This window comes from Nicotiana tabacum, chromosome 17 (genome assembly GCF_000715075.1).
Source record: "Nicotiana tabacum cultivar K326 chromosome 17, ASM71507v2, whole genome shotgun sequence".
In the NCBI taxonomy this organism is placed as follows: domain Eukaryota; kingdom Viridiplantae; phylum Streptophyta; class Magnoliopsida; order Solanales; family Solanaceae; genus Nicotiana; species Nicotiana tabacum.
This window is the reverse complement of record NC_134096.1, coordinates 39,082,258-39,109,785: the sequence shown is the minus strand read 5'-3', so window position 1 is coordinate 39,109,785 and position 27,528 is coordinate 39,082,258. Positions and strand designations below refer to the sequence as shown.

The 27,528-nt window shown below is 36.7% G+C and overlaps 2 protein-coding genes across 9 annotated transcripts; both read right to left on the bottom strand.

Moving 5' to 3' along the window:
- Window positions 1–429: 429 nt before the first annotated feature.
- LOC107808703 (meiosis-specific protein ASY1) lies at window positions 430–11,639 on the bottom strand. 8 transcript variants are annotated; one of them, XM_075234210.1, is made up of 11 exons: window positions 11,273–11,600; window positions 9,771–10,032; window positions 9,579–9,662; window positions 9,429–9,491; window positions 3,538–3,677; window positions 3,328–3,458; window positions 2,944–3,053; window positions 2,440–2,572; window positions 1,882–1,972; window positions 934–1,042; window positions 430–830 (listed from the first exon to the last, which is right to left on the bottom strand). In XM_075234210.1, the coding sequence occupies exons 5-10, from the start codon at window positions 3,572–3,574 to the stop codon at window positions 990–992; spliced, it is 555 nt and encodes a 184-aa protein (XP_075090311.1). In that variant the 5' UTR covers window positions 3,575–3,677; window positions 9,429–9,491; window positions 9,579–9,662; window positions 9,771–10,032; window positions 11,273–11,600; the 3' UTR covers window positions 430–830; window positions 934–989. The 8 variants fall into 8 exon arrangements, with proteins under 8 accessions (XP_075090311.1, XP_075090309.1, XP_075090314.1 ...); XM_075234208.1 differs by having other exon boundaries at window positions 430–841; window positions 11,273–11,596; XM_075234213.1 differs by having other exon boundaries at window positions 430–841; window positions 3,328–3,459; window positions 3,546–3,677; window positions 11,273–11,596.
- LOC142171789 (uncharacterized) lies at window positions 5,113–6,173 on the bottom strand. Its single transcript, XM_075235493.1, has 2 exons — window positions 5,343–6,173; window positions 5,113–5,250 (listed from the first exon to the last, which is right to left on the bottom strand). Exons 1-2 carry the CDS (start codon window positions 6,171–6,173, stop codon window positions 5,113–5,115), a joined length of 969 nt encoding a protein of 322 aa, XP_075091594.1.
- Window positions 11,640–27,528: the final 15,889 nt, after the last annotated feature.

Below are 27,528 nucleotides of genomic sequence, written 5' to 3'. Positions count from 1 at the left end.
ATAATAGTGATTTATCCAATATTTAACTATGTTTTAGTTCTTTAAGATTGTTGACGTACCGAGCGGATTCGGTTCGGGGATATCAAAGTCCTAGTAGAATTTTGGATCATCATCATACCGAAAGATGCTTTATACCAAACACTAGTGGGAAATTTCCAATAAATAGTTATGAAAATTATTTTTTCTCCTACTGCATCAAATTTGTAGGAGCCTAAATGGTCCAGGGAAAATGATATGTTCCTTTGTCTAGCTTGGTATCTTATACCAATCAACAGAGTGAGATAATAATAGGACTTAATTATTCTTAGAGGTGTTTCTTCCATTGCAAGAAGGACAAACCTAACAATACGCAGATCACTACTTTTATAGTAGATAGACTACATTTACGAAGTACAATAAATGTTTTCAAGCAAGCTCACATTGGAAATGTACATATAATGTCATGTACCAATTGATATATGTGGTTATTTAATAAAGCATATAGCTTTTGGTAGGTTTGCCTGTTTTACAAACGTAACTTTTGTATACATTTTTATTTTACAATAGAAGAATGATTTTTCAATTCTTTGTGTGGCATAACGCATTCAACATCAAAAAGGTTTAAATGGCTTATGGATTCTTTGTCAGCTTTCACACAGGTAACAGGTGGTACAAATAGAAAGTCCTCTCCTCTGCCAATTATCTTGGTCAAGACATGATGCCTCGACAACATTTCACACAAAGCAGGGCATTTTGCTATGTTGTTTTTGTCCTCCGTGTCATCTTCTAAGGTCACTTGTTGTCCCAGCTACTATATAGATTTTGGAGAAGATTGTAGCAACTTTGGACACCTATACAACACCTATATCATAATCAGAGTTACTGGTGTGTAAACTCGATTAATTTTTCACTTTGTTGAATAATTGTATTAAAGATTTATTTGTCTGCAATCACCTTTGAGGTTGTTGTACAGAGCAAGATTGAGGTTGTGACCAATATGCATGGGTAAATCAGCATTGAGTCATTGACAGGCAGGCATCCAGATGGTTGGAAGAGGGCGCACCTAATTGATTACATAACATAAAATATTTCAAATTTAGTAATACAAAACAATAATAAGTAACAATCAAAATAAATAATATATTTAAAGTAGCAATAGGATAAAATACAATAGATAACAATCATCCAAACAGGTTGTGATGAAATACCTGTAAAATATCGGTAACTTGTTGTTTTGAAGCTGTTAAACTTTTATAATTTCTATGTAAAATGTACACTGTATACGGAAAAAAAACTAACGTATATAAATATATACTAAGTCAGCATCACCTCAAGTGCAACAGAACTTTATTATCAATAATTGCACTTGATAAATGATCAGGTGAAGCACTCTTGAGCTCTTTGATCTCCATTAAAGTGAAGTTCCAAGTATTTCTACCTACTACTCTGAACTACATTTCTGTACATGTAGCTTCTAAGAACATCAATGTAAGCTTCATTTTACATTTTATCACCCCGGAATCACTTGCATTTTTTCCATTTAATATGATAATATTAGAAAGTGACCATTTGTAAAAGCAATAGAAGCATTCATCATCACTTTGGTTATGATGGGGATGGCATTACCTTGACAAGGTAGATACACAACATGTAGAAACAGAGGGAAATATAAACTCTATAAACAGGACTTTGTACAAAAATGATCTGCTTGTTACTTGCCAATTTTATTTGAATGACCAGTTCCAGAAAGAAGAATCGAAGCGCAAAAAGTAGGTGGAAACTTTCAAAACTCAAATACTATTAATTAAAGCAGCTTGATGTAACATGAGAGCACATTTCTGAAAGGATACAGTACAACCACTTAGATATCATCAGGCCAATGCCGACCATGAAAAATCTTACCTTCACCCTTGCGATGCGGAGATTGGTTACCCTTTGGGTATTGTTGGCCGTCATTTTCTTCTTTCACAGTGTCGAACTCATAGTTGAATTTCTACAATTGAGTATTAGTTGAAATAACGGTATTCTAGAAAGTATATGTTATGATCAAATGGAAAAAATATATATATGGAAACTATTAACCAGTAAAGGAAATATTAACAAATCATTTGTTTGTTAACGATGTAATAGTCTGTGTCAGCACTTGAAAGTATGGCTCCCCTAAGAAGCCGTTCCATAATTTCTGAAATCAAAATGAAAGAAAGAGGGAGCCACTCAAGATTGACACTAACAAAATAGGCTTTATTCATCTTCGTTTTGTTTTAATGGCGTTTTTGGGCCAAAACTTTAGGAACTGGATTATTTGATCAATGGTCTCCTCTATGAAGCATATGTTTAGCATGCTTTTTATTTGGTTAAAGAGGTCCTTCCATTACCTTCAGCCAAGACTTTCAACAATGATAGCATATTAGGTAAACTGACCATTAAGTTGTGAGACAAACAGGCACTTTAGAGTTTTACCACTGAGATGTCAGGGAAATGAGAGAGAACATCAGTCACTTCAATTTTGTGAAGGTGGTATGAGTTGATCCAGTCCTTTAGCCTACCAAATTGTTGCTCATCTTCAGCTGGATCCTGAATATCATCTGAAAAACTACATAGCACATTAGAGGTATTCGGTACGTGGTGCAGTAGGACGTTGGCAGTATTTTTTATGAAAGTAAACAGTACCTTCATCATCCATATTACCATTAACCTGAGAATCTTGCTTCTCTGTGAAGAGATTATTTGGTATTTAAACTTATGTGATTCAGAAGTATTTAGGTAAGGAAATGTATAAATAAATTAGTCAAGTGTAGACATGTATTACCGATTAGCGCAACTATGCCTTGGTCATCATCATAGCGACTGAACTAAAATATATCATCATTTCACAGACTTAAGTCTGCGCAAACAAATTTAAGAACATACTAAATGCAGTCAAGTTTTATATATGATTGAGATTTGAAGATATAATGTTTCTACCTCACTATCAGAATCACTGTCATCACCTGGAAGAAATCAGCTCCCAAGCCCAAACTATTATCTTGATTGTTGTCATTCCTATCCTTACAGGGATCAAGCACGCTCTTAAGCTGTGCAGAAACCAAATAATGTGAATTCATGAGCAATTAGAAGTATAGTTGTAGATTTCTTCAATTTATAAATGTTATTTTTTAATAAAGTAAAAAGAGAAAAAGAAGTCATATAAAATAAATCAGAGAGTAATAATTAATCAGTGTACATTTATTCCATACTCAAGAAAATAACATAGTGGAGTCATATTCCCAACTACAGAAATACAACAAATTCGCAAACTCCTCTCTGTCGTTCTACAATATCGTCCTTCCTGAAATAACTGCCGCATACCTTCAGAGCTAATACAAAATACCTGCTACTAATATTGTCAGCCTCCATTTTCAAAGGACTTTTACTCCATGGATTAACAGCCTCCTCTTCAGTGCAGTTTCTAAAGAAAGCAGGCTCATAATCAACAGAGGCTGCAGAACCAACCATTCTGTTACCAACCTTCATTTGACACAAACAAGAATTAAAATCTATCAGCCGCAAAATCCTTACCATGTCCAATGTCCAAGACATGAAAGAAAAACAGCATAAAAGATTTGATACTGATGACGATTTTTCAAATGCCAAAAGGTTCAAGCACGAATATGGTGGAGAAAAAGCCTCTAAATCCCAATTTTCATCAGACGTTACAGCTGCAAGATACGACGCAAAAAGCAAAGTGAAAACAATCTTATCTTTTCAACAGAACCATAAAAATAAGCAATTGGGCTGTACCTTTTTCTAAAGAAATAACAAAAAATTAAACCATTTCTGAAGCTAAAAATAGGCTCTCTTGCCTCCAACACCAAAGTCAGCAAATTATTGGTTTGGCAGTGGTAGAGCCACGTTAAAGCATCAATAGCTAAAAAAGGATAATACAAAGTCCTAACAAATTAACTAACTGTTATCTCCTTCCAATTACGTAAAAGCAGAATCGTGGTCTTTATTATCAAAGCAGCTATCGAAAATAGGAAGCATATCAATATAAGGCAGTAATGGTAAGTTGATGCCCAGAAAGCGAAAAAATTTAAGTCTTTAGAAAGCAAAGATGAAAAGCGAAATTTATAGAGCATTGGTATGCTGAATATTAGTCTCAAGAACTTTTAAAGAATCTTGGTAAGAACTTATTCCAAGCTGATAATTAATCATTTCCATCCCCCTCTTCTTTTTTCTTCTCTTTGGGTTTATGTATATTCGGAAAGTTGGTTATCTTTATCACTACTTTTGTCAAGAAAACTGCTATATAAATGACAAAAGGAAATATGTCTTTTTTCTACACAAAAACTGATTAACGTGTGTATATATAATAACTTCTGAAAAAGATAAAAATTAAACACTAATCTATGAACAGAGACAGGTAATTTATTTGTTGTAATGATGATACTGCTCCATTTGAGATGTTATTAAATTGATTAACATAGGTTACAATCCAAAGAGAATAGAACATGATGCACTTTATAATACTGGTCAACAGAGAACAGTAAAACGAACTTGCTTCTTCAACAAACATGTCACCTTTAAATATAGTTTCTATATGCAAAATGACAATTCAAAATAATTATACAGCAAAATAAGAATCACCTTTCTATACAAAGAAAAATGAAACTCTTGCTTCTTCAAGCTGAGCCATTTGCATCTGATCGGTTTGAGTGTTAAGACTTGATTTTGCGACTTCGATAAATGATGCACATCACGCGAGTATTTGGGAGAATAAATTTATATTATGCACTATATATTTAAGGTAATAACTTATAGTTACATTCAAAAACCAAACAAAACAGCATAAATAAATCTTGGCAAGCAAGCTCATTGATCCAAGCAACCTGATTAGAAGCAATTCGAAAGCAGTGAATATATGAGGGAAAAAACATTGTTGTACAGCCTATTTGACAAATTTATGTATAGCAACAAATTATCTTTTATCATCAGATGTAGAAGTTGACAAAATACACTTTAACTGTGTGCATCAAATTTATTCTGGGAATTTCGAAGTGCATGTGCCATAAACAAGGTGGATGTTCCTGTGCTAAAAATGTATGTTCAACTCTGTTTAGTTCAGCAAACGCTACAAAATAACATGTTAAGGATTCACAAGAAAGCCTTTTGAATGATTTCATCATAAACTATGTTGTATGTAGAATGATCGTCATCACTATCTGGGTTTGGGGGTCGAATTAATAACTTGACACAATTGGAAGCTTTTGCTCTCGACAATGCAACATAAAGCTGACCATGTGAAAACATCGTAAATATATTCCAACAAAATCTAATATTTGACCGTGTGCTTTATTTATAGTCATAGCAAAACAGAGTCTTACTGGAAACTGTGTTCTTTTAAATTGTACAGGTAATTTTTCATCTTGTGATGACATCAATGGTATTCTCGGAATGAACACATGTGTACTTTTAAAGTCACCGCTTGCAATTTTTGCACTTATAACATGAGTTTTAAAATCACAACATGTCAATCTTGTGCCATTGCATAAACCTTCGCAAGGATTCAAATTTCGTAGTAATATAATTGGACAATTTTCTTTCAAAGTCAATCTGTAAGGAGGTAAACCGGCAGGATTTAAAGAATGCAAAAAATCTTCATACTGACTTTGATCATTCGATTCACATGTTTCATCAATTGCAACAAATGTTTTAGCTTCTTTTGGAAATTTGCCTATAAGCATATCATTTATTTCATTCACAAAATCATTTTTCGTCGTCAAAATAACACGAGAAGTCACAGAAGATGCATCACAGAAGAAATCATGCATATTAGGAAATGTTGTTTCAAATAACACATTCAAAGATTCCTCTTCAGTAGTACAAGGAACAATAAATGAATTTGAAATTTTAATTTTGTTTTCAGAAGTAAGAGGTTCTTTTCCGTTTCCTATTCTCATCAAATATTCACAATAGACAGGATCAGTTTTTGCACGCATGTTTTCTGATAGTAGCAATTTTTCAAGTCGGGGCCAAATCTCAGAATATAATAAACTTTCATGAATAAAATCTTCCTTTTTTCCGTTTCGAACCACTGGTAGAGTTTGTCTAAAATCACCACCAAAGACAACAACTTTACCACCAAAAAGCACATTAGTATTCAAAAGATCTTTCAAAAGTAAATCAAAAGTTTCAATCATTTTCTTTTTTGCCATCGATACTTCATCCCATACAATTAATTTTGTATCTCGAATCAAACAGGCAAGCGAACTTTGTTTGCTAATATTGCAACTAAAGTTTTCATCAATGTCAATGGAAATTTTAAAACGCGAATGAGCTGTACGGCCACCTGGAAGAATCGAGGCCGCAACTCCAGAGGTTGCTGTTGCTAGAGCAATAAATCCTTTAGATCGTACGGTAGCTAATAAGGCACGATATAAAAATGTTTTACCTGTTCCTCCTGGACCTCAACAAAAAAAGCTCCTGCTCTGTTCAAAGATATTCTGTCTATAATCACATTGTATGATATTTGTTGTTCATGGTTCAACTTTTGTTGCAATAATAGCTCTTCTTCAGTAACGGTTATGTTTCTTTCAAAGAATATTTCTTTGGCTTCTTTGGCAGCCTTTGAAGCGTTGAAATTTTCAGGGATAAGTTTATACTCATTAATGTTATGTCCCATTGAATGTAAAATGTCATTGAGACAGTCTAAAACTTTATATCGAATACTTTTTGTTTCAATGTCTGGTAAAGTTTTGAAGTTTTCAGACATAGAGTCCTCGAATTTCTCCCATAATTCTCTTGGATTAGCAGGATCATAATATACTAATAATGTAGCAAACAAGCATCTCAAGCTGCATGGCATTTGATAACCCTCGGCTTCTACCATACATTCAGCTAAATTATTGTCACAATGAAGTAATTCTCTCTTTTGAGCAGATTCTCTAAATGTATTGCAACATACTTCATTTACAGTTAGTAGGTCTTCATAGGATTTTGGTCCTCTTATATTCATTAATAATAATCTCAGATAATATCTTTCACCTTCCGTCGGATGACATGTTACAACACGTCCAATGACATTACCCTTTATTCGACGGGTCCACATTTTATACTGTACTGACCATACAAAATATTGTGGAAATTCTTTGTACAGTAGATTGAGCTTTATTGCATCTTTATTTGTTTTGTTCATAGTAAAAAATGTTGTTAACATTGTTTTTCTAATCAGAGGATTATTCATAATTGAGTTTATACTTGACGCACTCCTAAAAGAAACAAATTGTTGTCCTTCAAGATGTAACTGAAGATGATAAACAACTGGTGTCATTTCATTAATAGGGAAATCAAATAAACGCCATGTAGCTTCAGGTGGTGATACCCATCGAGCAGATTGGTATTCTTTTATTTCATCTACTTCAACATTTGCATCATTGTCATGTATGTGAAATGCGATTTTATCATGTCCTTTGCAGATGTATTTATAAATATATTTAACATCTTTAATATCTGAACAAATTTCAACATTTATATGATAGTTGAATTTCCCAAGTAAGAATGGATTATAAGGAACAACCCATGAGTTATCAAAATAGTGATCTTTGACTTTCACAAGTCCCGTGTTTCGCCTTTTATAAATTGGGTAAGAATTTTTTTCCTTTTGAAGTTTGATCAGCAAAGCTTCTTGGATATTTGAATTTGCAACAACCTTTTTTCTTTTGCATACATGAATTTGTAGGATTTAACTTGCCACAGGTCCATGTATCATATGTTGGAGAACAAGTTTATATAGGGTTTCTTCAGTGTTAGAATCAGGTAGCTCAGCACGAACAATATTATCATAAGATTCTGGAGTAAGTAGTTTGTATTCATTAGTAAGTATAATAAGGAAATGAGCATGCGGTAAACCACGCTTTTGGAATTCTATAGTATACATAAAAACTGCAACTTTTCCAAAGATATTTCTTTTTAATATATCTGTTTTTAGTTCTTCTATCTTTGCTCTAAAAACTCGACTAATTAAATCAGGCCTGTTTTGTGCTTCGTCAGTTAATAGCAAGTGCTCTTTTACCTCGGGCCAAGATGGATTACAAGTAATCGTTATGAACAGATCAGGTTTTCCAAATTGTTGTACTAAAGAAATAGCATCCATGTAACGCCGACGCATGTCCCTTGGTCCTCCTATAAAGCTAACAGGAAGGAATGTTTGCTTTCCTATATTTGAAGCGTCTCTTTCTCCAAGTCTTAAAACATCAATGAGTCCTTGTAGCATTTCGATTCTAAAGAGATCTGGGTTGAATGAAAAGAAGTCCAATCTTTGTGTTTCAAGTTTTATGTGTTCAGCTACTGAATATTGCTGAAATAATCTTCCAGAATACAAAGGTTCATTTGTTTCATCTTCTCTCATTTGGAACTTATAACAGTAATATTCACGAATAGAAATATTATCTCTTTTTCTTTTTCCTTTTTCAAGATTTTGAGCTTCCATGTGAAGGTATCCATCAACAGAACACATATTTCTAATACTTGGTAATTCTTCATGTTCACAATAGGCTCGACGTTTAGAAGTAACCTTTGGTTGTATAATTTTTTTAATGCCACAATGCCATCCACTTTGACCATATGGAAATAATAATGGATATTGTAAAAGGTCATAACATCCGTAATAGTAGTTCACTACTTGAGATCTGTTGCTATGAGTGTAGATTCGGATATGAGGTGCAAAACTGAGCTCAGTGATTTCTTTTTCAACCCATATTCCTGCAACTTCTGATGTAGTAGGAAGATTGTATACACGTTGATCTAAGCCTGAATCAGATTTAAGTGCAATATTGTAGTTCGATAGATTTGGAACATCTATTAGGGATTTTAAGAAAATAGAGTATGGATTAATTCTCAGAATATTCATTAGTTTTTTTACTATTGATTCATGAATTTTTTCTGAGCAAGCCATTCTGTTAGCCAATTCGTTATCGTTGTCGTAGAAGTATAGTTGTAGATTTCTTGCTATTCCACTCGGGGGGACTAAATCATTTATAAAATGGTACATCTTCCCTTGAACTCTAAATGTATAAATACCACGATTTCTTTTTGCTAATTCTCTGTCATAATTTACACCAAGTGATGTAAATGCAAACATATTATTGTATGTTCTAATATATGTTCGAAAATGTTTACATTCTTCGGTAGTTCCTAAATATAAATGTTGCAGTTCAGCAGGCATTTCATGTGAAACTAACTTGATCGAACCATTGTTACAGCAGAATCCAGGTGGTTCATATTCAATTCTTTTTGCACCACAAAATTTACAGTTAGGAACAGTCTTCAAGGCAACATAATCAGATTGTAATTGACCTACGTATGGACAACCCTTTTTTTGTGAGTTATAACCTGTATATTTAGGTATTATTAGTATAATATTTGCAATTAGGTAATATACAACACTATCATAATAAAAAATTGGTGCAAACCTTTTTTTCCAATCATTCTCGAGCTCATACTATTGTTTTCATTAGATGCACGTGACGTTGAGCCTAACGCCAAAAAGTAATAAATTAGCAATAAATAAAGATGTTATGTATCGTAGACATAAAAGTCAATGTTGGATCCTTGATATTTGCCTACTTCAAAGGAGTAGAAGGGATTAGTTCTATTATTTTGCTTGTCAAATGTAATTGGCGAAGCATCAACGTGAGGCTCGTTGGCTAATAGGCAAAACAACACACATATAGCATCATTTAATTATGCTCACATGGAAAGAGCGTGATGAGACACATCTACAAAGAGTAAAACAACAAAGGATGTGTTCTAACCTGTTGTTGAAACAGAAGAAGAGCTCCTCACAGGAACATTCTGTTGCTGAAACTCAGTTGCAGCTTCAGTAGCGGCATGAGAAGCAACATTGCCAGAAAAACTACTCGTTTTTTACTCGTCTTTTTGTTCATCGTTGTAGTAACAATGCCTCCTTTTTTTCTGCAGATATTAGTCTATATGTTTCATGTCGCCTAAGTTTCATCTCAACTTCCGATTTTGCCGAGCAAGCATGTTTGTTCTTTTGTTCAGAAGTCATTAGTCCTACAAAAGCACACAGGGAATAAGCAAAAATACCTTGCTGCAAAGGTGCCAGCACGAGCGAATAATGTCAGATTAATAAAAGAACTAACGAGGCTCAAATACCTTTGCCTTTTTTCATTTCTAAGTAATACGTAGAAGAAGAATTGTACCAGATGGTCAAAAATACAACTTTTTGTTCTTAAAATATGTATTAACCTAATGTTTTCTCAAAAACACAAAACAAATATGTATTCCTTACTTCTGAATAGAGGACTGAAACCAAATGATATGCTTCAGGTATTTTCCAGTGAAATACATAATAGACAAAATTGTATTAACTCTATGATTCACAAAACTTCCTAGGATGAGTAAAAACAACTTCACATGAAACATTTTTCTGAAGAAAGTAATTTGATATGAAACAACAAGAAAATATATGCATATCGTAGAGAAGCAAAAATGCAAGTATGTGCTGCAATGTACTTCAACTTCCATTCAATTCAACAACACAATTTAGAAGTATAGGAGTCTCTGATGATTGGTTACAACTCAGTCACAAATGCAGAATGTAAAAAATGGAAATCTTTCCTCACATATGCGTATAACATGTTAAATCAGGAAATATCTAAGTAACTCTGCTAAGATTAAGATTATTTGAAACAGAATATAAATACATGCATTGCATCCTGGCATAATTAATTGCAACTTTTCTTTTTGAGTCAGCTTTTGCATCTATGTATCGCCATTTGCAAAGTGCTAAACCCAAAGTTAATTTGTTTTACCTGAGGTAAAGGCAATTAGGTAGAGCCTATCATTCGGATGCTAAAATCGTCTAATTTATAAATTCAAAGTAAGAATAGTTAAAAATAACAATACGTGTATCTAAAAAGTGATAAATTTTGTCAAAGTTTGAACTCTTTGCAATTCCCTTTCTTCTTCACAGTTTGAACTCTCATCTCTCTGGTCAATTACTCTACTTTTTTGTGGTTCTATTTCTTTTTCACTTTTTAATGTGGAATTTATCTGTTTCCTCGCTAACTTCTCTTTTATTCTTTTCGATCCTGCGCATGTCGATGTTGTTTAACGGATTTCGGCCTTTTCCATTCATCATCCCTCAATGGTCATCTCTTTACTACTAATTCTCAAATAAGATACCCCTATTTTGCCTATGGATATTCTAAAAAATCTGTGCTACTCTGGCTCAGAGAAATAAAATCTATGAAACGAATTAATAAAAACAGAGAACAAATTAGAACCCTACCTCAGTTAAAAGATTGAATATCAAACGAAAACCCCAAAGATCTGATCTTTTTGCAGAAGAAGAACAAGTAGTGCATAAAGTGAAACCACTAAATCTGGAGAAGAAGAAACAGAAGCAGAGCAAAGCAAAGCAGCGGAGATAAAATTGAGATGTAACAAAATTGCAAGCGGTGCTTTCTACGTGGCAAATTAGGGTGAACTGTCAGCAGCACATGAAATGTCAAAAATGCCCCTATGATGAAGCAGACAACAGACCATGACATGCCTGCTTATCCTCTCTTATATATAATAGTAATGATGTTATAGGGAAATATAAGTGAACACGAACGGAAAGACAATTCATTTCAGAGGATATATTCTCTTTGTAAGCATGATCTTAGAGATTCTTTCCTTCCTTTCTTTTGTTCTCCCTTTTTCTTTTTCTTAATATTTAACTTATTTTACTCCCTATTTGATATATTTTGATTTAGTCATCATTTAAAATTCAATGGAGAAGCTCCAATAATTATCTGTCTTGCACATTTCTAGCTAGGAAGTCCTGAATTGTAATTGGAAAAAGAATTCCTAAAAAGATTTTTTCAATTATTTTGCTTAAGCATGTAGGGTAATCTTCAATAATTAAGTGAGGAAAAATAGCCAAAAGTAAGTGAACTAATAAAAAGATATTGGGAAGCTACAGTGGAGACCAAATTGTATTTATTTGTTCTTGGTGATTAATAAGACTTTTTTCTTCACCAAAAAAAGAAGAAGTTATAGTGCTTCCCCACAATGGCAAAAAGAACAAATGGTCCAGTATGAATCTGTCTCAATTGTTTCCAATTACAGAAACACTTCTTGCTAACAAAATTGACCTATTTATAGTACTTTTCTTTCTTTTTGGCCCTTTGTCTTAGAAGTCTTGGCATATTTATTTCACACGCTAAATTTTGATGGAAAGTTTGACAAGAAAGTTTGTTCTATATTTTTCTTAGATGATATAACTAATAAGCCAATGTAAATTTTTTAACTTGGTCAATGGGGAGTTTAGTAAGATTAGAAACTTCAAAATATGGGGTTTCTTTATAAATCAAAATTCTGAGTGGAGTTGTTTACAATTAGGATAAGTTGTAAGGGATGCATGTGAAATTGTTTTAGTAGAAAGAAAGGCAGAATACTAATAAATAAACGGATAGTACATTGCAAGCCCTTATAAGTAAAATGTTCTTGGCATAATATGCCAAAATATGTTGTCATGAAAGGTACTAACACACTAATTAGAACTTGCAATATTTTATAACAACTATTGTAATATTTTATGTCTGCATTTTATATATATGTTAATTACTTCATGATCTTCAAGTGGAAGATTGCCAACCTCACTATTAGCTAAGGTTGGATGCTTATTGCATGTGACGTTTTAACCAACCAAATACTTAAAAATAATTACTTTTAACTCAGGATAGAGCAATTAATTGAAAATGTTTTATTCTCATATGAGATGTGATTTGATCCCTTATTTTATTCTTGTTGGAATCATTTCACTTGGAAGATTCTCTTCTCTTTCCTAAATCTTGGTCTAAGTTGGGTGTTTATCAGATGATTTGTCATTCATGAATAAATAAATGACATTATATATACGCACATATTTTACTTTTGGTCATTGTAGGCTTTTAAGCTATCTATGTAATTAGATGGAGTTGAGACGTTTCGATTGGACAATCTTAAATTGGATGGGTCTTTTTACCTGTCTCGAATCTTAAAAAACATTAATCAGTCTTTGCCTAGTTATAAGAACTTATTGAGTAAAAAATAATCATCAAGTCCCTTTACCCACCCTATAAAATAATTTCCCCCCGCCCCAAACCAAGGAATAAAAAAATAAAAAATAGATGAATAAAAAGGAAGAAGGCAAGGCACCTAATGTTATTAATGTGTTTGACCAATTTTATTTGGTTTTCCGTCCTATGTTTGGTACCCATATTGAGGTTCGATTTAACTGGGATTCGCGTGAGAAGTCTCACAAGGTATAGTGCCCTCTAACAAAGGCGATGTCATACTTAGGGCTCAAACACAAAATATTTGTTAAGAATGAATAAGTGTTTATCACTTCACAACAATGTTGTTGGTGTATTTGACCAACTTAGTGACACTATAATTTGATTGTCAGCGTATATCGTATCTTCCCTTCAATAATTTTAGGTAGGTCAAATAAGCAAAAAGCCACTTGTTCAAAGATTTGAAATGAGAAGTATTCTTAAATTTTTCTTTCTTTTTCCCTAAGCTTTCAAAGTGAAGGGTCAATTACTCCAACAGAGAACCTTCATAGATAAACTAGGCTAAATTCTTGGATCTTAATAATTTATTCAAACACCAAACATAATGATATCTCCATAATGTTCTTGGATATCTTTTGACTGGTTTTGAATTGTGATCGAGATGTTGAACCTACTTGTATGTGTAAGCAATTACTATAAAAAAGAGAATACTTCTCTTTTTGTCAAAGAAACACAAAAATGAAAAAATGTATGTACAACATGAAACCATGTTGTCTTTACTGAAGATTCGCTCAAGGATTAGTCATTTGGAGAGATTTTATAAGAATACTTAGTTGGGAGAAGAAGGGATCGAAAACTAGAGAGGGATTCTTCTTCACTTTTGCTCACATTCAAAGAATAACCAACTGAAAAAAAAATTCATTCTAAACTTTGTGTTTAGGAAAAGAAAATAATGTTGAACTGCAGTAGAAAATACTACACTTTTCTAATTTATGTATGTATCATTATGTTTATGCTTATCGTGACATATTATTACTTTAACTCCAAATTTTTGGTAATTATAAGAATAAAATTACGTATTCAAAGGGTAGAAAGAATTGTTATAGTTAAAAAGGGGCAGTTGGCCTGCATTTATATTAATCGCATAATGCATATTTTGAGTGTATGCGAGGAGTTCTGATCTCAAGTTAACTAAGAAGTGTCCTCATCCTTTAAATTATTGGGGGTCTACAAAACAATATCAATGCTATATAACTCAAAATTTGCTGTCAAAAACCAAAACTACATTGAAACATCAATTACTTTGGTTGTATCAACGAAGTAGACGCCACGTTGAATGGCGGGTCACTACTAGAAAATGACTAAATTCTAACCGTCAAAATGGAAAATTGAGCTTTTCCGACTAAAAATGATCTGTCACAACCAGAAATCCAACGTTGGGATCATGATGGCGCATAACATCCACTTGCTAGGCAAACCGACGTGAAACAGATAAATTAACCGATTTTGAGAGTTAAAAACCAAATATTAACTATGATAACAATGTAAGTCTGAAGTAGAGTAAAATAATACCGAACTATGAAATCTAAACATATCCCAGAACCTAGAGTCACGAATACATGAGCATCTAGAGCGCTACAAATAAGGTCTGATCAAAATACAACTGTTTTGAAATTCAATAAAACAATAAAGATAGTTGGAAAGGGGACTTCAAGGCTGCGAACATTGTAAAGTTATACCTCAAGTCTCCGACTGAATCTGAGCAAAAAGCTATTGAGCGCGCTAGGACCAATACCAGTATCTGCACAAGAAGTGCAGAAGTGTAGTATGAGTACAACCGGCCCAATGTACTCCGTAAGTGTCGAGCCTAACCCCGACAAGATAGTGACGAGGCTATGACAATACACCTATGTAAATAAACCTGTACAAGTGTATATAAAGCAGCAATAATAACAGAGAATGATAACGTACAAATTTGGAGGGGACATGCGAAAAGAGAAAGATATAACAACTACCACGGGTATGAAATCGCGAAATAACCAAACAAATCACCAAAATTGGGAAAATCAGTCAAACCAAAGATATAAAAATGGCACGGCATCACCCTTCGTGCTTTTACTCTCGTCCTCACCATGCAATAATATGAATATAATGGCACGGCATCACCCTTCGTTCTTTTACTCTCTTCCTCACCATATAATAATGATAATATGAATTCGGCTAATAAACAATGCTGAGAATAAATTTAACTTCAAATATGGTGCCATGATATCAAACTTCGACTTCCAAAAATATTCAACAACTTCAAAATAAGTAATAATTACGACACGAATAATCAAAGAAGTAATAATTTAACCTAAGCATGGATATCATAATTAACAAAATAATAAAATACAAAGAAACAAGTTTCACCCGCATGCTTTAACCCAATGACAACGCATAAGTACTCGTTACCTCACATATACATTTTTCCCACACATAAAATACATAGCAAATAGACTAACAAGTCTTAATCCCTCAAGTCAATGTTAACCACGACACTTACCTTACTCCGCAACTAAATCAATGCTCAACCGCGGCTTTTCCTCCAGAATTAGCCTCCAAACCAATAAAATCTAACCAAATATAATTTAAATAATTTGCAATAAGCTTTAAAACTACCCACGTGTGGAAAAGATTCAGTCTTTAATATTTTTGGAAAAAGTCAACCACGGGCTTGCTTGGTCAAAACCTGAGATTCAGACCAAAATCCGATTATCCATTCACCCCCGATCCCGGTTATGTGATTAGTTTCGAAATTCAACTTTAATTTGAGGTCTAAATCTCAATTTTTTTAAATTCCCAATTTCTACCTAAATCCCTAGTTTCTACCATGAAAAAGCATAGATTAAAGGTTAAAATCAATGGGTGTTTATGAAAATGTAAGAAAAGGGGTTAGAATCTACTAACCTATGAAGTTGGGATGGAAAACCTCTTGAAAATCGCCTCGAGGCCGAGCTCAAACTTGAAAATGGTGGAAAATGGGATGATTCCCGATTTTGGGACCTTTTAATCACCGGGCGTCGGGCCTTTTTCGCGTTCGAAAAGGGCCTGACGCATTCGCGAAGAACATCGTCCCTAATGGTCTTCGTGTTCGCGAGATGTTGCATGCATTCGCGATGGCCTGTCCCCCCGGCCTTCGCGTTCGCGAGCCTGGGCTCGCATTCACGTATAACAACTCTTGCCTCCCCCATAATCTCACTTAATCCATCGCGTTCGCGAGTGAAGAGTCGCGTTCGCGAAGGGTAATCCCTCCGATACTTTGAGTTCGCGACCGCTTATCCGCGTTCGCGTAGAAGAAAACCACCACAGCCCCAAGTTCCCCTTCGTGGTCGCGAAGCACAAAACATTAGACATCAGCAACAACTGAACCAGCAGATCCTCTAAGTTCAAAATTAATCCGTTGCTTATCCGAAACTCACCCGAGCCCCTCGGGCTCCAAACCAAATATACACACAAGTGGATAATATCATACGAACTCACTCGTGCGATCAAAACACCAAACTAACAACTAGAATTACGAATCGGACATCAAAATGCATGAAATTTTCAAAGAAACTCAAGAACTTTCAAATTCACAACCGAGTGTCCGAATCATATCAAATCAACTCTGTTTTGCACCAAAATTTGCAGACAAGTCTTAAATAGTGAAATGAACCTATACTAAGTTTCAGAATAGAAATCTGAACCAGATAGCTATAAAGTCAATCTACAGTCAAACTTCAGAATTCTTTAAACCTTCAATTTAGTAGTTTTCAACAAATCACGTCAAAACAAGTTAAGGACTTCCGAATTCAATTTCAGGCATATGCCCAAGTCCAAAATCATGGTCCGGATCCATCAGGACCGTCAAAATACCGATCTAGGTCCGTTTACACAAAATATTGACCATAGTCAACCCAAATCATTTGTAACGCTAACATTCATATTTTCTTCAGTTTTTCACATAAAAATTCTTCGGAATAAGACACGGACTGTGCACGTAAATAGAGAAATACTAAACGGATATAATCGAGGTCTCAAAACACAGGAATAAAAGCTAAAACTCAAAATGACCTATCGGATCATCATATCTCCACCTCTAAAACAAACGTTCGTCCTCAAATGGAAATAGAAAGGTACATGGACTAGTGAAAAAGTGTGGGTATCTACTTCGCATGTCAGACTCGATCTCCCACATAGCTGCGTCGATCGACTGACCTTTCCACTACAATCTAACAGAAGGATAACTCTTAGACCTCAACTTTCAGATATGTCATGCTAGAATGGCCACTTGTTCCTCCTTGTATGTCAAATCCTTGTCCAATTGAACTGAGGTGAAATCTAATACATGGGACAGATCACCATGATACTTTCGGAGCATGGAGACATGGAACACCGGGTGTACTGATGATAAGCTAGGTGGTAATGCAAGCTTGTAGGCCACCTCACCAACTCCCTTAAGAATTTCGAAGGGTCCGATATACCTAGGGCTCAATTTGACCTTATTTCCGAACCTCATCACACCCTTCATGGGTGAAACCCAGGGCAAAACCCTCGATCCAACCATGAATGCAACATTACAAACTCTACGATCGGCATAACTTTTCTGCCTATACTGAGTTGTGCGAAGTTGATCCCGAATCATCTTGACATTTTCCAAGGCATCCTGAACCAAATCGGTACCCAACAACTGAGCCTCTCCCGGCTCAAACCAACCAACTGGAGAACGACACGGCCTCCTATATAATGCCTCATAGGGAGTCATCTGAATAAATGATTGGTAGTTATTGTTGTAGGCAAACTACGCAAGCGACAAGAACTGATCCCAAGAATCCTCGAAATCCGTAACACATGCGTGAAGGATATCCTGCAATATCTGAATGGTGCGCTCGGACTACCCGTCCGTATGAGGGTGAAATGTTGTACTCAACTCAACCTGTGTGACTAACTCACATTGTACGGCCCTCCAAAAGTGCGATGTGAACTGCGTACCCCGATCAGAAATGATGGACATTGGCACATCGTGAAGACGAACAATCTCGCGGATATAGATCTCAACCAACCACTCTGAAGAATAGGAAACTACTACTGGAATAAAATGTGCTAACTTGGTCAACCTGTCTACAATGACCCATACTGCGTCGAATTTCTTCAAAGTCCGTGGGAGTCCAACAACGAAATCCATAGTAATACGCTCCCACTTCCACTCGGGAATATTAAGTCTCTGAAGCAAACTGTTAGGCCTGTAATGCTTATACATTTACCTACTGACAATTCAAACACCGAGCCACATATGCAACTATATCTTTCTTCATTCTTCTCTACCAATAAAGCTGCCTCAAATCCTGATACATCTTGGAGGCACCCGGATGAATGGAATACCGCGAACTATGGGCCTCCTTAAGAATCAACTCACAAAGCCCATCCATATTGGGCACACAAATCTGACCCTGCATCTATAACACCCCATCATTTCCAACAGTAAATTGCTTGGCACCACCATGCCGCACTGTGTCCTTAAGGACAAGTAAATAGGGGTCGTCACACTGACGCTCTCTGATGCACTCATACAAAGAAGACCAAGCAACCGTGCAAGCTAGAATCCGTCTAGGCTCCGAAACATCTAACCTCACGAATTGATTGGCCAAGGCCTGAACATATGATGCTAGCGGTATCTCATCAACTGGAACATATGCAAGGCTATCCATACTCATAGTCTTTCTACTCAAGGCATCAGCCACCATATTGGCCTTCCCGGGATGATACAAGATGGTAATATCATAGTCTTTCAATAGCTCCAACCACCTCCGCTGCCTCAAGTTGAGATCATTTTGCTTGAACAAATACTGTAGACTCCGATGATCCATGAATACCTCACACGACACGCTATAGAGGTAATGCCTCTATATATTTAATGCTTGAACAATGGTTGTCAACTCTAAGTCGTGATTAGGGTAATTCTTCTCATGAACCTTCAATTGTCGCGACGCGTATACAATCACCCTGCCATCATGCATCAATACTTATGGAAGGCTATAATCTTATGTTTTAGTCACTTATCGCACTCTAATTTACTGCACTTTAATTGAGTTGGAGCTTTAATCGCTAGTGTTTTGCACTAATTGTGTGTTTTATGCCTTGTAGGAGTGATTTCGATCTATGTAGATGTTATGGAATGAATTCAAGTTATTCTGGAGCTTTGAAGTCTGAGTAAAATCCCAAGGATTAAGTTGGGATCGAGTTCGGGGATCAACGGAAGATAGTGGAATGAAACGAAGAATCGAGAAGGCATATTGCACAGTGTCGAGTAAAATGCACATAACTTTGTACTCATAATTTCGTTTGGGCTACACAATATATCATTGGAAAGCTACTTAAAAGGGCTACAACTTTCATGTTTTACGTGTTTCCAAATTCACAACTTATCACCCAGGTGCGCGACCAAGTGCGTGCTTGGGGCAGAACAATGTGCAAAATGCACGACCAAGTGCGCAAGCAGGTCTCCAGGTGCACGACCGTGCATGTCCTATCCGGGAAAAGTCCTATTTCTCTAAGAAAATGGTAGTTTTTTCCGAGATTTGTTTTGGGGCCGGATTAAATACCCCAAAATACCATTTTTGACATACGTTAGACCTAGGGAAGCTAAGGATCATTCTAGTCATAATAAGGGTATTCATCCCAACCAGAGTCAGAATTGTGCCCATATGAATCCTCATACCTGTATGGACTAGAAACAGAGTGGGAGTTTTTAAAATATGAACCATAGGAAGAATATCTACCTGCTTGACAATCAACACATAGATGATTTCCACCGCATTTAAAACATATAGCAGAGCGCTGACAATGTTCAGCTGCTAACTCTTCAACCGTTTTCTTAGGCTGGTTGTACTCCATCTTTACAACATTTAGAGTTCAGTATCAAGAATATGCTCTTCAAGATTTCTTCAACAGAAGAAATCTTGAAGAGAAGTTAACATAACAAAACTAAAAATAAACAAAATAAAAATTAAAAGTTAATTCCTGAATTAGCACTACAAAGTATTTTAAATACTATTGATTGCCAATCCTCGGCAACGACGCCAAAATTTGACGAGCGTAAAATATACACTTAAATTGTGCTCGCTAGTCAAAGATAGTATACTATAATATCGTATCCACAACGATTGGATTTAATTAGTATTCTCATAGTTTCTAGCTTGATTGCTATCCAGGAGGATCAACATTTGAGATTTATATGACTAAGAATTGAAATTAACTAAGAATCTAAAGCTATTGACTAGTGACTATCGAGACAAGGAATAAGCAATTGAGGTTATCAGTGGGAGAGGATAGGGTTTTGACGGAATAAGTGCAAGATAATTGTTCGGGATCTAACTCTAGATAATTCACTTCTAATGTTCAAGTGAGTCTCTCGAATTCACTTAATTATCAGTACAATTATTTAGTAGAAAACTCCTCTCTCGATTAAGTCGCAACCTCTCAATATGAAATCAATTTAAGCTCTGTGAAGATATGCAAGAATGCGTAATGGAATGGTCTTTAGGAGAACTTCTCTCGATTATCCTCCTAACTAGGTTTAATCAATAATTCAACTAGCCTCTTTCGATTATTTAGAAGAATCTATGAATTAAACCAACAATATAATGCAATGATATCACAAGTTGTGCCTCTTTCGATTACAGGAACAAATGAATATAGATGTAACAATTAAATCTTCCAAAAATGATTTAAATACATAAAAATAGAGTTATAATCCACAAACAATCATAAATACACAAAATCTATCAAAACCCAAAAGGATCTACTCCATAGACATGGAGAAGTACTTCACAAATGTAACTAAAGTATAGGAAAATATAAATTCAATCCAAACCCGGATCTTGAGTGAGGAAGGAATGATGAAATCCTTGTGCTTGTGTTCTTCCAACTCCTCCTTATCCTCCTTGGCCTCCTTAGGTCGAAATTGTATCAAAAGTCCATCTAAAATGGTGTTTTGGTGTATTTAAGTCGGCCCCAAAACAAACCCCGGACGAAACTATCTTTTTTTTTAGCAAAAATGGGAAGTCACTCTAACATTTTTGTGCTACCACGCCTCACCCCGCGCCGCCCCATGTGGCGCACTTGTGGGGAATTCTAGAACATTTCCAAAAATCATTTTCGGGCACATTTTGCAATACCGTGTCGTGCCTCGCGATGCCCCATGCAGCGCGCCAATGGAAAAAAGTAGAGGACTTGCATTTCCGCATAAACAAACTTCAATAGGAAAATCACTTTGTTGGACACGTTGGTCAAACGTCCTATTAGACCATGTCTTGGGGGAATTAAATTTCTAAATAGAATATGGTGACAAATTGTCCCCTTGTCTCCCATTTTGGCTACCATGCCATGATAGGCCATTTAAATGGCTTTAAGAATTTTTTCTCTATCTTTTACATGTGTATCTGGTCCTCCATATTCGAACACGATCCCGGTTTAATTCTTTGGGCTTCTACTAAGATTTTAAAGCTCTAAATTGTTTGATTTAGCTCCAAATTATCTTTTTAACTCAACATCATTTTCTGCAAGGCATAAAATGGATAATAAGTGAAAATCACTATCGTTTAAGATCAAACACACATAAAATGCAGTAATTAGAGTACAATACTATGGCTAAAACACAAGTTTCTATCCTACCATCAGCGGTGCTGGTCTTCGGTGGGTTGGTTTGAGCCGGGCGAGGCTAGGATATTGGGTACAGACTTGGTTCAGGATGCTTTGGAAAAGGTTAAATTGATTCAGGATCGACTTCGTATAGCCCAATCCAAACAGAAGAGTTAGGCATATCGGAAGGTTCGCGATGTTTCATTCATGGTCAGGGAGCGGGTCTTGCTCCGGGTTTCGCCCATGAAGGGTGTTATGTGGTTCGAGAAGAAGGGCAAGCTGAGCCCTAAGTATATCGGACCTTTTGATATTCCTTAGAGGATTAGAGAGGTGGCCTACAGACTTGCACTACCACCTAATCTAGTTGTAGTTCATCCATTGTTCCATATTTCTATGCTTTGGAAGTATCACGACGATCCGTTAATGTATTAGACTTCTGCTCAGTCCAGTTGGATAGGGATTTGTCTTATGTTGAGGAGCTAGTGGCCATTTTGGACAGGCAGGTTTGAAAGTTGAGGTCGAAGAACATTGCTTCAGTGAAGGTTTAGTGGAGGGTCCAGCCAGTCGATGAGGTGACTTGGGAGACCGAGAATGATATGCGTAGCCATTATCCTCATCTTTTCACCACTTCAGGTATGTCTCTACACTCGTTAGAGGATGAACGTTTGATTTAAGAGGGGGAGGATGTAATGACCCGGCTGGTTGTTTTGAGTATTTTAGCCCCGATACCCTAATTTATTCTCCGTCTATGTTATATTGTGGTTAAGTGACTTGTCGGGGTTCTTGGTATCCGATTCGGGAGAGTTTCAGAGTGATATGGGATACATAGTTCCTAAGTTGGAAGATTAAGTCGTAAGAGTTGACCGTAGTTTGACTTGTGTGAATATAACTCTAAAATGGAATTTTGACAGTTCCAATAGCTTCGTAGGGTGATTTTAGTCTTAGGAGCGTGTCCAGATATTGATTTGGAGGTCCGTAGGTCATTTCGGCATTAATTGGCGAAAGTTGGAAAGTTGGAAGATTTTGAAAAGTTTGACTAGGAGTGGACTTTTTGATATCGGGGTCGGATTTCAATTCCGGAAGTTGAAATAGGTCTGTAATGTCATATATGACTTGTGTTCAAAATGTGGTGTCAATCAGAGTTGTTTTGGTATGAATCGACGTTGGTTTCGAAATTCAGAAGTTCATAAGTTCTTAGGCGTGAATGGATGCGCGATTCGTGATTCTAGTATTGTTTGATGGATTTGACACTTCGAGCATGTTCGTATGATGTTTTAGAAATTTTTGGCATGTTTGTTTGAGGTCCCGGGGGCCTCGAGTGTAATTTGGACCATGTTCGACGCATTTCGAATCATTAATAGCTGAAGTTGCTGGTTTTCTCATGTCTGGTTTCCTTTAATTCGATCGTGAGGTTTCGTCCGCGATCGTGAAGGGATTTTTGTGGACTGTTGGTTTTTACTCTTTGCGTTTACAGAGAGAGGGTGGTGATCGTGGCAGTGGTGAAGCATGTGCTTCACGAATGCATAGAGCGGATCGCGTACAAGGAAGTAAGGCAGCAGGGTCACGCGAAGTTGTGCTTCGCGATTGCGTGAGAATGTCCGCGATCGCGTAGGTTTGTGTATCATTTATCTGCATTCGCATGGAGTCAACCGCGTTTGCGAAGGCCATTTTGGGGGCAGCCTTGTTTTCTTCTTCACGATCGTGAAGGATATTCCGCGATCGCGATGTGTAATTAACTAGGCAGTAGAACTTAAGTTTGAAATCGAGGATTTATGTCATATTTCACAATTTGGACTTAGAGAGATCGGTTTGAGGTGATATTTCGAGGGATTTTTGGGGTAAGAGTTCTTAACTCGATTTTGATTAAATTTCACTAATCTATCATTGATTTTATCATGTAATTAGGGATTTGGGTTGGAAAATTGGGGGAAAGTGATAAAACTTCTTAGGCTAAATTTTTGACTTTTGAAAGGCGAAATGAGGTCGGATTTGAATAATTCTTGCATAGTTGGACTCGATATTGAATGGGTATTCGGATTTAATGATTTTGGTCGTGTTCCGAGACACTGGCCCGGGTAGACTTTTTGGGGCGATTTTTCATTTCTTTGCTAAGATCATAATTTCATTATTTGAATTAGTTTCCTTTAGTTATATTTATAGTATAAAATTATTTTGGCTTGATTCGAGTCATTCGGAGTTGGAAAATTGAGGAAAAGGCCTTTTAGTTGATTGATTTAGCGTGGTTTGAGGTAAGTGACTTATCTAACTTTGTAGGGGGGGGGGGAATTCCCCTTAGGATTTGGTATGGTTGTGATAATTATGATATGTGGAGGTCGTGTACGCGAGGTGACAAATGCGTACACGGGCTAAATATTGAGATTCTGATTGTAGCTTCGTAGTTTCCTTTTCATGCTTTAATTGAGTTACTTTAGCATGTTATAGTCACTATGTTTAGTCTAACTTCACATGTCTACTTGTCTTATCTCTTATTGGCAACTTGTACTACATGTTTAGTTGAGTTACTTGCTTTCTTAATTCCGTAGTCATTATTTAACTGTGGGACTCTTTACTTGAAATTTCCTATCCTTGAAATATCTTGCTGTTGAGTTTGGTGTTGAGTTGCTAAGGTTGTGGTTTCTATTGAGGCAAAGTGTAAGTTGTGAAACATCATTTTTTTGAGTTGTTATGTTCTGGCATTTGTGTTATTGTTGAGATGATTGTTTGGTTGTTTGCACGAGGTTTATGTCGTGTTGTTGTTACTATGGTTTCTGTCATGCCGTTGTTTCTATTGATACGCATGCGGTGGTATAAGGTCTGGGTGTTGAATCGCATGCGGTGAGATAAGGTGGGCTTGATATGCGTGGCTAGTAAGGGAACTACTAGAAGCCATACGGTGTGATAAGGTGGGCTAAAACGCATGGTGATATAAGGAAAGACTGTGAGTTACTTTTATGATTTGGGACTACGAGGCGGTACCTCAGTAGGGGCCCTTGTTGATCTTTCTCTAGTTGTTGTATTTGTTTTGGTTGTTATTTCCTTAACATGTAAAATCCTTGTTTCCCTTTCGTATTGTATTAACTGTCTTGATTCTGTGGTGTTAACTTTCCGTAGATTCTTTATTGTTTCACTTCCTTATATTGTTTTCTTATTATCTCCAGTAGGGCCTTGACCTAACCTCATCACTACTCTACCGAGGTTAGGCTTGGAACTTACTGGGTACCGTTGTGGTATACTCATACTACGCTTCTGCATATGTTTTTGTGCAGATCCATGTACATCTTATCAGTCCCAGCACTAGCACGCTGAGCTTGCTATTGGAGACTTCAAGGTATACATGTCCGCATCCGCATTCCTCAGAGTCCCCTTCTATCATGTTCTTCTCTATTTCTTTATACTTTTATAGACAGTGATGTATAGGGTTGTCCAACACTATATCTAGAGCTTGTGACTTATATTTCACCAGGTCTTGGGGAGTTGTACGCATTGTGTTTATACATTCTATTTATGAAATTGTTGGAGTTTTGAGATTCTAAGTTTTATTTAATGTTTCCTCATATTGTTAGGATTACCTAGTCATAGAGACTATGTGCCGTCACAACATTCTACGGAGGGAATTTGGGGTCGTGACAAAGATGCAATAAATACCTGCCACCCGGTAGCATTCAATAGAGAATATTCCACAACATTTAGTACACTGCCTGTTACAAAGAATTTATTATTTATGCTCACCGTTATACATTCTTTAATAGCCCTCATAATTGCCATTAAAGAAGGGCATGATCCTAAGACCTTATTCCCTAGGAGCAGCTATAAATAGTGAGTTCTGTTATCATTGTAAAGGACACAAATTTTCTGGCAAACTTACGCTATAACCTATTCAAAGCTCAATACAATTTTATCTTCTTACTTTTTGATTTCATTATTGTTGTGCCCGGAAGCCTCGCTCCCAGAATTACTGTTTATGCTATTTCATATTCATATCAAGGCTAAGTATTACATATTTCTTCAATTTTTTTATTATTTCATTATTGAATTAATTCACTTGTCTAGAAAACCACGCATAAATTCAACTATACTGTTTTACGGGTAAACAGTTTGGCTCCCACCATGAGGCCTAGACATTCGTGTAATTATGTTGATCCTTGCCTCTTTTACTAACGTGTTTTCATTAATTGTCTTAGCAAGAGATCACAAAAATGGCAGATAATTGTGTTAACACGCACAATCTTGAGGCCCGAAGAGACTAGCCTCATCACGATGATTCAGTCAGTGACACCTGCAATGAGGGGAACGATGCTACATCGGTCCACGACAGGCGATACCTGTGAAATATTCGAGAGGTGACTCTCGATGATGCTGAAGAGGCGCATGTTATTGAAGCGGTAAGGGTCCTGCAAGAGAAACAAGCGGTTATTCTAGGTCATCTCACACGGCAGGATAAGGTTATGACGGAGTTAAAGAAGGTGTTGTCGGGGGATTCCAATAACGCGAATGGACGAGGTCCAGTTCCTCCCGATGCTCCCGCGAATCAAACAATGCAGAGGGTCGACAACAACACCCCGAGGGGCGAGGTTGGCTATGATGGGGTTGGGGGAAGTGGTTCCGGTCACAACAACGAGAGTGATCCCTTCAAAAGCGAGCTCATGCAGTTTATATGGGAAGTGAATGCCCGCATGGACCAAATCTCGGGTGCACCACCAGTGCTGAAAAGGCCGAACTCAAAGAAGTATACTTAGTTGCCGTACAAACCAAGCGCGGCACCAGAACTAATCCCGAAGCGGTTTAAAATGCCCGACGTGCCGAAGTATGGAACTTCAAACCCTCAGGAGCATATTACCACCTATACAATGGTGGTGAAGGGGAACGATTTTGCTCCCCACGATTTTTTTATTAAGGCCCATGCCGGGGCTAGAAAGGTACATGCCCGAAAGGCCGACATATTAAGAATTGCACAAGGAGAGTCTGAGTTGTTACGGGAATTCATCATCCGGTTCCAAAAGGAGAGGATGTTGCTCCCGGCTGTTCCAGATGAATAGGTGGCTGAAGCATTCACCAAGGGTCTGAATCTGAGAAGTTCTGATGCTTCCCGAAAATTGAAGAAAAGCTTGCTTGGGTTCCAAGAGACGACTTGGATGGATGTTTACAACTGGTACTAGTCTAAGATAAGGATTGAAGATGATCAGATTGGCTTCCCGGCGTCGGCAAAAGGTCGGGAGAAGAATAAAGAAAAATCAAAAGACGATTTCAACATAGATATACGGTCTTCGAGGGGGCCGGTTTTTGCCCTACGAACGGGCCGAAGGACGCGGCAGAGGTTTCTGATCGGCATACAGGTTCGTTACCGATAGAAAAACTGATTGCGGATGGAATAACAGATCATTACAAGACAAAGAAGCGTCAGGTACACGGGATCCTACTTACCCTTCGCTATCAGAATACAACTTCAATGTCTGTGTAGTAGAGTTGGTATCATCTATAAGGAACATTAAAGAAGCAAGGTTCTTGAAGCCGATGAGGTCCGATTCCAGCCAGAGGGATCCCAATTTGTGGCACGAATTCCACGGGACGAATGGCCACCGGACTGGGGACTGCCGACATCTGCATGAAGAGGTGGCGACACTGCTAAAAAATGGACATCTCAGAGAATTCTTAAGTTACCGGGCCAAGAACAACTACGGTCGCAACCGTGATAACGTGAAGAACTCGAAAATAGGAGAAGACCCTCCGCGCCAGACGATCAACATGATCTTCGGGGGGAACGAGATCAACGGGGTCACTTTCTCGGAAGCAAAAAAGATGAAGGTATCAATAACCTAGAGCAAGAGACTCCGGGGAGTCGTTG